Source organism: Cetorhinus maximus, chromosome 6, assembly GCF_964194155.1.
Source record: "Cetorhinus maximus chromosome 6, sCetMax3.hap1.1, whole genome shotgun sequence".
In the NCBI taxonomy this organism is placed as follows: Eukaryota; Metazoa; Chordata; class Chondrichthyes; order Lamniformes; family Cetorhinidae; genus Cetorhinus; species Cetorhinus maximus.
In genome coordinates this window covers 155,425,382-155,440,361 of record NC_135884.1, presented here as the reverse complement: position 1 = coordinate 155,440,361, position 14,980 = coordinate 155,425,382, and the positions used below count along the sequence as shown (strand labels likewise).

General features: G+C 45.3%; 1 protein-coding gene across 1 annotated transcript in view; it reads right to left on the bottom strand.

The window, feature by feature from the left end:
* The window catches only part of pepd (peptidase D), a 191,503-nt gene extending 176,844 nt beyond the window's left edge, over positions 1-14,659 (bottom strand). The window contains exons 1-2 of the mRNA XM_078544698.1: positions 14,580-14,659; positions 6,050-6,233 (exon numbers count right to left, since the gene is read on the bottom strand). Coding sequence (XP_078400824.1) covers positions 6,050-6,233; positions 14,580-14,596 — 201 coding nt within the window. The 5' untranslated portion in view covers positions 14,597-14,659. The remainder of the gene's footprint in view (positions 1-6,049; positions 6,234-14,579) is intronic.
* Positions 14,660-14,980: the final 321 nt, after the last annotated feature.

Here is a 14,980-nt window from a genome sequence, read left to right as displayed (position 1 = left end):
CATCTGTCACTAAAGGCTCTGTGTATCTGAATATGCGTAGCATTCATAACAAAGTAAATGAATTGATAGCGCACATTGAAGTAAATAAATATGATCTGATAGCAATTATGGAGACATGGCTGCAGGATGACAAGAATTGAGTCCTGAATACTGAGGGGTATATGACATTCAAGAAGAATAGGAAGCTAGGTAAAGGTGGAGGGGTAGCACTGTTAATCAAAGATGGCATTGGTGCAATAGTTAGAGATGACCTTGGTTCAGGAGATCAGGATGTAGAATCTGTTTAGGTGGAGATGAGGAATAGTAGGGAAAAGAAGGCTCTTTCCACCTGTCCTGCCACTTTCAATGATCTAAGCACATATACACCCAGGTCCCTCTGCTCCAACAGCCCCTTAAGAATTGTGCCCCTTATTTCATATTGTCTCTCCAAGTTCTTCCTACCAAAATGCATCACCTCACACTTCTCCGCATTGAACTTCATCTGCCACCTATGGAAGCTGAGCTAGCGGAAGTGAACTGGGAAACTAGGCTAGGGGATAAATCAATAGAGAAGCAGCGGGGAGAGGTCTACAGGCCCTCCCAACAATAACCACAATGTAAGACAAAGTATACAAGAAGAAATATTGGGTGCTTGTGATAAAGGGACAGCAATATTCATGGGTGATTTTAATCTACATATAATCTGGAAAAATTAGATTGGCAGTAGTAGCCTGGATGAGGAGTTCATAATGTTTTCGAGATAGTTTTTTTTTTGAGAGTAGCATGTTCTGGAACCAACCAGACAGCAGGTTATATTAGACTTGATATTGTGTAATGTGACAGGATTAATGAATGATCTCAGAGTGAAGGCACCACAATACGATTGAATTTTACATCCAGTTTGAAAGGGAGCAGAGCGGGTCTAGGACTAATATCTTAAACTTAAATAAGGGCAAATATGTGGGCATGAAAGCTGAGCTAGCTGAAGTGAACTGGGAAACTAGGCTAGGGGATAAATCACAGAGAAGCAGTGGCAGATATTTAAGGGGATATTTCAGAATACTCAGAATAAGTATATACCTTGAGTCATAGAGTCAGAGTTATACAGCACAGAAACAGGCCCTTCGGCCCATCGTGTCTGTGCTGGCCATCAAGCACCTATCTATTCTAATCCCATTTTCTAGCAGTTGGCCCATAGCCCTGTATGCTATGACATTTCAAGTGCTCATCTAAATACTTCTTATATGTTTCAGGGTTCCTGCCTCTACCACCCCCTCAGGCACTGTGTGCTAGATTCCAACCACCTTCTGGGTGAAAAATATTTTCCTCAAATCCCCTCCAAACCTCCTGCCCCTTACCTTAAATCCATGCCCCCTAGTTATTGACACCGGCTAAAGGGAAAAGTTTCTTCCCATCCATGCCCCTCAATTTTGTATACCTCTATCAGGTCCCCCCTCAGCCTTCTCTGTTCTAAGGAAAACAACCCCAGCCTATTCAGTCTCTCTTCATAGCTGAAACGGTCCAGCCTAGGCAACATCCTGGTGAATCTCCTCTGCACCCTCTCCAGTGCAATCACATCCTTTCTATAGTGTGGTGACCAGAACTGCACACAGTACTCCAGATGTGGTCTAACGAGCGTTTCATACAGTTCCATTATGACCTCCCTGCTCTTATATTCTATGCCTCGGCTACTAAGGGCAAGTATCCCATATGCCTTCTTAACCACCTTATCTATCTGTGCTGCTGCCTTCAGGGGTCTATGGACATGTACACCAAGGTCCCTCTGATCCTCTGTACTTCCTAGGGTCCTACCATTCATTGTGTATTTCCTTGCCTTGTTAGTCCTCCCAAAATGCATCACCTCACACTTCTCAGGATTAAATTCCATTTGCCACTGCTCTGCCCATCTTACCAGCCCATCTATATTGTCCTGTAATCTAAGGCTTTCCTCCTCACTATTTACGACTCCACCAATTTTCATGTCATCTGTGAACTTACTGATCATACCTCCTATATTCATGTCTAAATCATTAATGTACACTACAAACAGCAAGGGTCCCAGCACCGAGCCCTGCGGTACACCACTCATCACAGGCTTCCAATCACAAAAACAACCTTCGACCATCACCCTCTGCCTCCTGCCACTAAGACAATTTTGGATCCAATTTGCCAAATTGCCCTGGATCCAATGGGCTCTTACCTTCTTGACCATTCTCCCATGCGAGACCTTGTCAAAAGCCTTACTGAAGTCCATGTAGACTACATCAACTGCACTGCCCTCACCTACACAACTAGTCACCTCCTCAAAAAATTCAATCAAATTTGTTAGACATGATCTCCCCCTGACAAAGCCATGCTGACTATCCCTGATTAATCCCTGCCTCTCCAAGTAGACATCAATCCTGTCCCTCAGAATTTTTTCCAATAGTTTCCCTACCACTGATGTTAGACTCACTGGCCTGTAATTACCTGGTTTATCCCTACTACCCTTCTTGAATAATGGTACCACATTCACTGTCCTCCAGTCCTCTAGCACCTCTCCTGCGGCCAGAGAGGATTTGAAAATTAGTGTCAGAGCCCCTGCAATCTTCTCCCTTGCCTCACATAGCAGCCTGGGATACATTTCATCTGCGCCTGGAGATTTATCCACTTTTAAGCCTGCTAAAACCACTAATACCTCCTCCCTTTCAATGCTAATTTGTTCAAGTATATCTCAGTCCCCTCTCCAACTTCTACACCTTACAGTGTCCTTCTCCATAGTGAACACAGTGAAAAGTAATCATTTAAAACCTCACCTACGTCTTCCAGCTCCACGTACAGATTGTCATTTTGGTTCCTAACGGGCCCCACTCTTTCCCTGGTTAACCCTCTTGCCCTGAATAAATTTATAAAATGCTTTGGGATTTTCCTTTTTCTTGCCCACCAGTGTTTTTTCATGGCCCCTCTTCACTCTCCTAATTATTTTCTACACTTTCTATAATCCTCTAGGTCTTCCGTTGTTTTCAGCCCTCTGTATCTGCCAAAAGCCTCCTTTTTTTTTCCCTCATCCAATCCTCTATATCCCTTGACATCCTGGGTTCCCTGGACTTGTTGGTCCCACCCTTCACCTTTACGGGAACATGTTGGCCCTGAATTCTCACTATTTCCTTTTTGAATGACTCCCACTGCTCTGATGTAGACTTTCCTACAAGCAGCTGTTCCCAGTCCACTTTGGCCAGATCCTGTCTTATCATATTGAAATCAACCTTCCCCCAATTCAGGACCTTTATTTCCAGTCCATCTTTGTCCTTTTCCATAACTAACTTAAATCTTACAGAGTTATGGTCACTATAAAGAAAAATTCTAAAGTGGGGGGGAACCCACCATCCGTGGTTAACTAAAGAAGTTAAGGAAAGCATCAAACTTAAAGGGAAAGCATATAACTGTGCAACGATGAGTGGCAGGTCAGATGATTGGTCAGAATATAAAGAAGGGCAGAGAATGATTAAAAGGTTAATCAGGAGAAAAAAATTAGAGCATGAGAAGCTAGCTAGAAATGTAAAAACGGATAGCAAGAGCTCCTAAGGATATTTACAAAGGAAAAGAGTAAGTAAAGTGAGTGTTGGTCCTCTAGACAGTGACAATGGGGAGTTAATAATAGATAATAAGGAAATGGCAAGTGAAACGAACAAATATTTTGCTTCTGCCTTCACTAGAGGATAAAAAAAATTCTAGTAATAGCTGTAAATCAGGAGATGGAAGGGGCGGGGGGGAACTTGGTGAAATTACAATCAGTAGGGAAGCAGTACTGAGCAAACTGATGGAGCTGGAGGCTGACAAATCTTCAGATCCTGATGGACTTCATTCTAGGGCCTTAAAAGAGGCGGCTAATAAGGTGGTAGGTGCGTTGGTGTTAATTTTCCAAAATTCACTAGATTCTGGAAAGGTTCAATCAGACTGGAAAGTAGCAAATATATTCCCTCTATTCAAGAGGAGAGGGAGGCAGAAAACAGGAAGCTATCGGCCAGTTAGCTTTATGTCTGTCGTGGGGAAGGTGTTAGAATTGTTCATTAAGGAGTTATAGCTGGGCACTTAGAGAAAATCAAGTTAATTGGGAAGAGTCAGCATGGTTTCGTAAAAAGGAAATCATGTTTAATCAATTTATTGGATTTCTTTGAAGGAGTAAAATGCGCTGTGGATAAAGGGGAGCCTGTAGACGTGCTGTATTTGGATTTCCAGAAGGCATTTGATAAGGCGTCACATCAAAGGTTACTGTGGAAAATAAAAACTCATGGTGTAGGGGGTAACATGTTAGCCTGGATAAAATATTGGCTGGCTGGCAGAAAACAGAGTATGTATAAATGGGTCTTTTTCTGATTGGCAGGATGTGACGAGTGGAGTCCTGCAGGGGTCTATGCTGGGGCCTCAACTTATTACAATTTATATCAATGACTTAGATGAGGGGAGTGAAGACACGGTAACAAAATTTGCAGACGACACAAAGATAGGTAGGAAAGTAGGTTGTGAAGGGGACATAAGGAGGTTGCAGATGGATATAGATAGGTTGAGCGAGTGGGCAAAAATCTGGCAGATGGAGTATAATGTGAGGAAATGTAAAGTTGTTCACTTTGACAGGAGGAATAAAAAAACAGAGTGTTACCTAAAGGGAGAATGACTGCAGAATTCCAAGGTGCAGAGGGGTCTAGGTGTTCTAGTGCATGAGTCACAAACTGTTAGTATGCAGGTGCAGCAAGTAATTAATAAGGCTAATGGAATGCTATCCTTTATTATGAGAGGGACTGAACATAAAAGTAAGGATGTTATGCTTCAGTTGTACAGGGCATTGGTGAGACCACATCTTGATTACTGTGTGAAGTTTTGGTCTCCTTATTTAAGGAAGGATGTAAATGCGTTGGAGGTAGTTCAGAGGAGGTTTACTAGATTGATATCTGGAATGAGCAGGTTGTCTTATGAGGAAAGGTTGGACAGACTGGGCTTGTTTCCACTGGAGTTTAGAAGAGTGAGGGGAGACTTAATTGAAGTATACAAGATCCTCAATATTATTGACAAGGTGGACATGGAAAAGGTGGTTCCTCTGGTGTGAGTCCAGAACTAGGGGGCAGTTTTAAAATTAGGGATTACCTTTTTAGGATAAAGATGTGGAGAAGTTTTTTCTCCAAGGGTTGCGTGATTTTGGAACACTCTGCCTCAGAAGGTGGTGGAGGCAGGGCCATTGAATATTTTTAAAGCAGAGGTAGATAGATTCTTGTTAGGCAAGGGAATCAAAGGTTAATCAGGGTTAGATGGGAATGTGGAATTCAAAACACAAACAGATCATTCTCATTGAATGGCAGAGTAGGCGCAAGGGGCCGAAAGGCCTACTTCTGCTCCTACTTCATATGCCACTTGTTCTTATGTTTTGCTTTCACAGAGCACTGACCCTTATGCTGTTGTAAGACATACTGCTCTCACCTTTATGAGAGCACCTTCTTTAATCTTTAACACTACCATTAACACTCCCTTTGCCTTCTGTCCATGACACCTTTGTCAAATCTCTCATGAGTCTACCCCGATCTTCTATTTTGCTCCACCCCCTCTTAAACAGTATAAAATCCACCACATTTCTACCTCTCTTCAGCTCTGAAGAATCATACAGACTAGAAATGTTAACTCTTGTTTCCCTCTCCACACATGTTTCCAGACCTGCTGAGTTTTTCCAGCATTTTGTTTTCATTTCAGCCCTGTGGAGGGTCATATACATTCAAATTGCCTGCCTGACAAAGAACGACCATTCAGGCAGTTCCCTGAGAGCGACTGAACTCCCCTGTGTGAGGCAGCTCATTCAGGAGAAGTGGAAACAAAACTAGCTCCTTAGAAGGATTTGTGGAAGGGGAGAGAGTGGGAGGAGGCTCATTTGGCACATAAAGACTAGCATAGATCTGTTCACAAAGTGGCAAGTCTCCGTGCTGCACATTCTATGTAATCGTGTGCCACTTTCATTAACACACAGCTAGCTGTCAACCCAAGTCATGGAACAGAGGTCAGTCTACCCCCACACCTGTTCCTTAGGGCATTAGAAACTGCAACTCACCTGACGGAAGACGATACCAGTATCAGTGCAGTATCGCTCAGTCTGATCTCCCCCCTGCAACACCACCACCGCTTTCTTCGGCACCTGTGTGTTCTGTCGTAACTGTTCACACAGCCGGCGTCTGTTCAAAGCAAAGAGGGCCATCGGCACCTGGAGGGTCTCATTGCCAAGCGAGAAGAAGGGCCTGAAAGCAGGGTATAAGAGATATGGTTAACTGACTATATAACAAGCAGTGCCAAATGAGACCTCCCACCATGAGCAGAAACAGACACAACATCCACCCCACCCATCCCTTCACCCGATCAAGCTGTTGGCTCAATGGGTAATGCTCTCATCTCAGAATCAGAAAGTCCAGGGTTTTAAGTCCCACTCCAGAGGCTTAAGCACATTATCCAGGCTGACAGTCCCAGTGCAGTACTGAGGCAGTGCTGCAGTGTCAGAGGTGCAGTCTTTCAGGTGAAATGTTAAGCTGAAGCCCCGTCTGCTCTCTAAAACGGATGCAAAAAGATCCCATGACATTATGTCAAAGATCAGCACTCCCAGGTGCCTTGACCAATATTCATCCCTTAATTAATATTAATTAAAACAGATCTTCCGACCACAATTTCATTGCTGTTTGTGGGATCTTGCTGTGTACAAATTGGCTGCCACCTTTTCTATAACAGTGACAAAACCTCAAAAACTATTTCACTAGTGAAAGTGCTTTGGGGGTACTCTAAGGAGGTGATCGATGCTATGTAAATGCAAGTCTCTCTCTTTCTTTCAGGCCTAAGTTTCTAAAATCAAGTCCTTAAATTTTAGCTGGGCGGGTGGGCGCAATCGGCGGGCCCGGGATCGGCTGGGGAACAGGTGATTTCCCACTGGCTGGCCAATTAATGGCGCTGCCAGGGAGGGGGGAGGAGAAGGATGGGCAATGATGCCAACACAGGCGAGCGCTGAGAGAAAGCTCCCTCCCTGAGGGCAGAGAGCTGCCTCAGGGAGCTGCAGACCCAAAAACATTCCAATACAATTTTTAAAAAGCAGAATAAAAAAGTGTCTGAGCATCACAATCAGGCAGCTGAAAATATAGATGATAAAAATGCTGCCCACAGATTTTTATTTTTATTACGGAAACCTCATCCCAACCTTGGATGAGGTTTCATGGCAAATGTAAAGGCCGCCTGGCCGATTCACCCATTTGCCAACTGTCAGGTTGGACGGGCAACGAAAAATAGCAGACAACTGCGTCATTAATGGGCTTAATTGTCCTCTTAATGACTAATGCACGCGCTCACTGACCGATATATCGTGCGAGTGCGCAATGACATCAGGACGCTTGCCCGATGTCATCTTATGCGATTTCTGCCCGATCAGGTCGGGCACACGCCCACCTGATCAATGTAAAATTCAGCCCCAAGGTTCCATTGGCACACAACATCCAACCATCTAATGATATGTTCCAAGAAATCCAACTGGACAAAATGAGCACAGAGATCATATTCCTACAGTCAATGCACTGCAGCAAATAACAAGGCAAAAAGAATGCTGAAATACATAGCCAAATCAACAGGGCACGAGGTCAAACGTGGGCAAGGATAGCTGCTGCCATTTGCCACCTACCAGCCCCCACTCTGTTTGAAATCTATCCTATTTAGCACGGTGATAGTGTTACACAACGTGATGGACAGTGTCCTCGATGTGGAAACAACACTTCATCTCTACAATGAATGTGTGGCAATTACTCCTTCCAGTACCAGCATGGAGAGATGCAAGTGAAACAAATAGATTTGTAGGACGAGGTCAAATAGGTTTGTCCCTCTTGTTGGTTCTCTCATTACCTGCTGCCAGCCCAGTCTAGCAGCTATGTCCTTCAGGACTTGGCCAGCTCGGTCAGTAGCGGCGCTCCTGAGCTACTCTTGGACAATGAAGTCCCCATCCAGAGTACACTCTGTGCCCTTTCCACTCTCAGTGCTTCCTCCAAGTGGAGTTCAACATGGAGGAGCACTGATTCATCAGCTATGGGGGCGGGGGGGGGGGGGCGGGAAGTAGCATGTAATAGGCTGAGCTAAGTGATCTTACAACCAACTGATCAAACATCAAACCTAAGCTCTGCAGCAAGGACAAGACTGAAGCATTTGCAACCATCTTCAGCCAGAAGTGCCCACTCAGGTGCACATTAAAGATTATGGCATTTTTTAAAGCACTTGGAGTTCTCCACGGTGTCCTGCTAATGTTTAGCCCTCAACATAAAAATAAATGATTTACTTCATTGCTGTTTGTGGCAGCTTGCTGTGCACAAATTGCCTGCCACATTTCCTACATTAAACAGTGCCTGCACTTCAGTGTTTCATTGGCTGCAAAGTGCTTTGTGTCATCCTGAGGTAAATGCATGTGTTTTGTATATCTCCACATTACAGATCTGCACTCAAGACAGTTATTACATCGGGCAAGCTGCAGCTATGTGCACTTCCCAGCAAGTTATCATGCAGCCTCAACCCAAAAAGCTCCCTCTGATTTCCACTCAGGTCAATCATTGTGCTCTATTTATCAATCTCACCCTCCCTCTACCTCACATATCAACTCACGTGTCTCCCACAAAAACCTCCCCTTACCAACAATCACCTTCATACATTAACTAATTTGCTGGCAGCACTTACAATGGATTGAGCTTTTATTAAGATCTCACACCCTCCTGCCAACTCGCAGTGGGGGCGCCCGAGTCAATTGATCTCAATCAACCCCACACGGGCTGGAGAAATGATATTTTCCTTTCTTATTCCCAAAGACAGCTGGAAACTCAGGCACAGAGATTCATCCTCTGATGTTTTAACAGATGTGTTTCTGTCCCACAAACTCAGTTAATTCCTGTCAGCATTTACCCTCCATCCCAGTAAATAATCCTAATCACATGTACCCACCCTGTTCCCATATCCTTTACCCAGAATTTTACAGTGATAGCACAGAAGGTGGTTATTTGGCCCATCAAGCCTATCCCAGTTCTTTGAAAGTGCTTTCTAATTACTCCCATATCCCTGCTCTATCCCCACACTCTTACAATTTCTTCCTTTTTAAATAGAGATCCACTTCAGTTTTGAAATTTATTATTGAATCTGCTTCCAAGACCCTTTCAGGCAGTTAATTCCAGGGCATAATAACTGTGAAAAAAATCTCCCTCTGCCTGTTTTGCCAATATTCTTAAATCTGTGTGCTCTGGTTTCTGGTTACCGACTCTCCTCCCGGTACAAACCAATTCTCCCCATCTTGTCTATTAAAACATAGATCTTTTAGAACACTTCTGTCAAATCTCCCCTCTCTGCTCAAGGGAGAACATTCACAGCTTCTGTAAACTCTCCATAAACTGGGTACCATTTTGGTAAATCTCCTGTCTAAGGCCTTTTCAAAGCACAGCACTCAAAAGTGGGCAGAATATTCCACCCATCCCCTAACCAGCGGTTTACTAATGTCTACCATCACTTCCTTGCTTTTCCATTATAAGCCTCTATTTATAAAGCCAAGACCACCTTATGCTTTTCTTTAAGCAGTTTTGTCAACTTATTCTGCAACCTTCAAAGGGTTGCATATCAAACCCCCAGATCTCTCTGTTTCTGCGCCCCTTTAAGATGACTGACCCTTCAACTAAGGGGAACAGCTGCTCCCTATCCACCCTGTCCATGCCCCTCAATCTTGTACACCTCTATTAGGTCGCCCCTCAGACTTCTCTGCTCCAACGAAAACAACCAAAGTCTATCCAACCTCTCTTCATAAATGTTTCATCCAACATCCTGGTAAATCTCCTCTGCACTCTCTCCAGTGCAATCACATCCTTCCTATAATGCAGCAACCAGAACTGCACACAGTACTCCAGCTGTGGCCTCACTAAGGTTCTATACAACGCCAACATGACCTCCCTACTTTTGTAATCTATGCCTTGATTGATAAAGGCAAGTGTCCCATATGCCTTTTTCACCACCCCACTAACACGCCTCTCCGCCTTCAGAGATCTATGGACACAAACGCCAAGATCCATTTGTTCCTCAGAACTTCATTTAATCTCTCCTGCCCTCCTTTGTTTCTTTTTCATCCTCCCTCCCACCCTCCCTTTCACTTACTCGAAATCTATTACATTTCAAACTTCTCTCAGTTCTGATGAAAGGTCACAGACCTGAAACATCAACTCCGTTTCTCTCTCCACAGATGCAGCCAGGCCTGTTTTTATTTCAGATTTACAGCAATCGCAGTCTTTTGCTTTTGTGTTATAAAGGTGAGCCCTGTTTGTGAAATTGCTGATGAGCTTGGAACTTGCAATAAATTGGAGCAATGAAGATTGGAATGAAGTGAACAGTGGGTGGACACTGGACCCTTGACTACATGCAGTTTCTCTTATTATACACAGCTACTGGAACTGCAGGTCTGGCAACATCTTGAGAGAGAAACAGTTAACGTTTCAGGTCAATGATCTGTCATCAGAACTATTCATCAGAGTTCTGAAAGGTTATAGATCTGAAAGGTTAACTCTGGTTTTTCTCTCTCCACAGATGCTGAGAGACCTGCTGAGTTTTTCCAGCAATTTTTGTTTTTTGACTCACAATAGCTCAATGAGCTATCATCCCAGCTGTAACACTTACTGCCTCCCAATTCCAATCCCTGAACCCAGCAAGCAGCAGGTGATGAGAAATAATGCAGTTATTTCTTTTAATATTCTTGGTTAGAAAGTCTAGATCTGGAGATTTATTCAGCTTTAATCCAACATTTTGTCCACTGTTGCGTAGATTATGTAAAGTCTCTGGAGACTCTTGAACTCACAATCAGACCTCGGGTAAGAGAGTTACCCACCGAAACACGGCTGGCAACACTATATTAATTTGTAGACAGCAGATTTCAGAACTGGCACAATTCGCATATCAGCAATCACTGTTCTATAAAACAGTCATAAAACACAAAGCAATTGAAGAAGGCAGCTCACCACCACCTTCTCAAGGGCAACTAGGGATTGGCAATAAATGCTGGCCCAGCCAGCGATGCCCACATCCCGTGAATGAATTTTTTTAAAAAAATTCCATGTGTAAAGTGTTGAGATGGGACAAGGGGCAATATAAATGAAAACGCACAGACCTTTCTTTCACACCTTAAATTAGGTCTAGCCAGTGTACCAATTAAGTCAATTAAAGATCATCATTGCTCTACCAATGAGTACTCAAAGCAGCCTCTGTAATACACCACTCACTATCGCAGTCCTTTGGGTTCTGTGTACTTACTAATGAGACACAATCGTGAACTGCGGACAACGTATCCCCAAACTGATTGGGCATCTCATAATGGCCAGATTCCTATTCCACAACACTACCACCCAGACAGGTACAGCATGGGGTTAGATACAGAGTAAAGCTCCCTCTACACTATTCCCATCAAACACTCCCAGGGCAGATATAGCACAGGGTTAGATACAGAGTAAAGCTCCCTCTACACTGTCCACATCAAACACTCCCAGGACAGGTACAGCACGAGGTTAGATACAGAGTAAAGCTCCCTCTATACCGTGCCCATCAAACACTCCCAGGGCAGGTACAGCACAGGGTTAGATACAGAGTAGAGCTCCCTCTACACTGTCCCCATCAAACACTCCCAGGACAGGTACAGCACGAGGTTAGATACAGAATAAAGCTCCCTCTACACTGTCCCCATCAAACACTCCCAGGACAGGTACAGCACGGGGTTAGATACAGAGTAAAGCTCCCTCTACACCGTCCCCATCAAACACTCCCAGGACAGGTACAGCACGGGGTTAGATACAGAGTAAAGCTCCCTCTACACTGTCCCTATCAAACACTCCCAGGACAGGTACAGCATGGGGTTAGATACAGAGTAGAGCTCCCTCTACACTGTCCCCATCAAACACAACTTGGGGGAAACAGCACGGGAGTGCCCAGCCAGTTTAACTGACCAATTAAGCCTTGCAATTCACTTGATCATCTTTAGATATAACATCTTTCTGTGATGACCTGGCACGATTAACCGGGATTGAATAACACTGTCTAAATGGAATTGTGAATTAAAATGATTCCAGATGTACTCTGTTTAATATCTAAACCAATATATTTAAAAGCCCCTCAAACCTGAGTTCCAAATTCAAATTCTACTCTACCGGGACCAGATCTGATGAAAGGTCATCAACCTGAAACATTAACGCTATTTCTGGGTCCACAGACACTGCCAGACCTGCTGAGTGTTTCCAGCATTTTCTGTTTTTATTTCAGGTTGCCAGCATCTGCAGTATTCTGCTTTTCAATCTTTTCCTGTTATTGGTTGAAGGGTAAATATTGGCCAAGACTTGGAGAACTTCCCTGCTCTCCTTCCATAGTGGCTGTGGGATCCTTTCCACTGAATTGAGCCCCAGGTTAACATCTCATCTGAATGACAGCACATTCGTCAGTGCAATAAAGGTGCAATATAAATGTTAACACAGTAAAACGTCCCAAGGTGTTTCTGAGTGCTAATGCAGCACTCCCTCAGTACTGCAGCACCGTGTGAGTCTGGTTTATGGGAGAATGGGAATGGGGAGGGGGAGGTCATCACCAGAATCTCAGTCTGTTCTTCCTCTTTTCTAATTCTATTAAAATGTGCATTCACCTTTCAGTTCCAGTTCTGAAGGTGTGTTCTCTCCAGCATGCTGACTAATCTGCGGTTTCTCCAGTCTTTTCTGTTTTTCCTTCACTCCACCCAGCCTGGCTGCATTCTGCAGGGTTGTTTGGACCTTTAAACTCACAATCCCATTTAAAACCAATCCAGCTCCTTTAACAGGCCAGTTACTCACTAAAATTTTATCATCTTTACCCTCTCGCCTCTCCTGAACCTGCTGCCTCTAGCTGGGCTACAGCTGCAAGTGTCACTCACTACATGTGGAATTATTCCACCACTGAAAACCTCACAGCACAGTCTGATTCCAACCTCAGGACAGTATTTAGTAACCTCTGGAGGACAATCCCTGGCTGAATTCCCACCTTCCTCAGTCCCAAAGGTGACTGTAGAATCTTCAATGGCCCCCCTGACAGAGCAGCTAACTCAATATGAAAGGATAGCGTATCTTCCAGGAGGCAGCCCATCATTTACCCTCTCGGTCACATAAGGAGCTTCACTTATGAGTCTCCAACTCGCTGTCTTGCTCAGAATCTGCTCACTACATCAAGTGCAATACGAGACCCCATGGAACCTTGGCCAATTGATATAGAATTCCACAGAATTTACAACACAAAACAACCATTCAGCCCAACCGGTCCATGCTGGCGTTTATGTTCTAAATGGGGCTTCTCCTACATTTCACTTCCCAATACCTATCTCCCTCGAGTTTATACAGCTTCCCCTTAAATGTGTCTAACTATTCGCCTCAACCACTCCCTGTGGCAACAAATTTCACATTCTCATTATCCTGTGGGTGAGGAAGTTTCTCTTGAATTCATGATTGGATTCAAAAACAGAAACAAAAGCAAAATACTGCAGATGCTAGAAACTGAAATAACAACAGTTAATGTGGGGAATTCTCAGCAGGTCTGGCAGCATCTGTGGAGAAAGAAACAGACTTAATGTTTCATTCACCTGGAAAGTTTACTCTTGTTTCTCTCCTCACAGATGCTGCAGACCTAAGTATTTCCAGCATTTTCTGTTTTCATTCCGTATTGGATTTTGAGACTATCTTATATTTATCACTCTTAGCTTGTGCTCTTCCCCCACAAGTGGACATAACTTCTCCATGTCTACCTTATCAACACCCTACGTAACGTTAAAGACTGTCTATCAGGTGACCTCTCGAGATAGAGTCCCACCCGACTCAGTTTTCCTGATTTATCAAATTCAGATAATTTCCTACAAGAGATTTCACCTTTAACCCAGAGACAAATACACAGTATTTTAAACATAGGAACTAGGCACTTGGTTAATGAGACCAAGTGTCTCCCAGGTGAAAAAAGTAGTAACTGCAAAATAACAAGTTCACAAGACAATAGATCACATCCAGCCCTCACATTCAGACCCACCTCCACCTCAAGAACCCCCTGCCCTGGCTTCAGGGATCCCCCTCTCCTCTCAGGGATTTGTCCCCCTCCCCCCTTGGGGGTTACCCTTGCTCACCCCTCAAGGATCCCCCCCCTACCCCTCCTCCCCTACCTCTCCTCCTCCTCCTCCTCCCCTCAAGGATCCTCCTCCTCCCCTCAAGGATCCCCCCCCACCCTCGGGATCCCCCCTCAAGGATCTCCCTCCTGCCCTCAAGGGTTCCCCCCTCCCTTGCGGGACAGCCCACCCCTCCCACATGGACCAGCCGCATCCTCCGCCCCAGAGGCCTCCCCCCTCCTCCAGTCTGTCCCCCCCCCCCCACCACCATCCCCGAGTTCTCTCCCCGCCCGGCTCCACCACCACCCAATCCCCACACTGACCCGATTCACAGAGCATCCCCAGCATCTTCTCCCCCCCCACCCCGATCCCTGGGATCTCCCCCCTGTATTCCCGTGGGCTCCCCGGCTGGATCCCTGAGATCTATCCCCAATCCCCTGCATCCACTCACTCCGCTCCCGCCGCCATCTTGGTGCTCTCTGTCCTCACGTGAACCAACTGAACTATACCCAGCGTAGGCCCCTCCCCTGACAGAACCGACCAATCGGAGCCCGGAGGGGCGGGGCACAGCGCGGGGACCGCTGGGGATTGTAGTTCAGCTGCGACTGGACACAGGCTGTTTCCCCGCCCGGAGCCTCGCGCACACCCCGAGCCCCGGCCACTCCGAGGAGCCTCGCCCACTCCCAGGAGCCCCGCCCCCGGCAGCCCCGCCCACGCCCTAGAGCCACGCCCACCCGGAAGTAGTTGAGTGAGTTTGGGAGGTGAATGGAGTGATGAGGGTGGCTCAGTGTCCGCAGGGAGATAGCGAGTTGCAGACTCTGAGTGAAGCTCCTTATGTGACCGAGAGGGTAA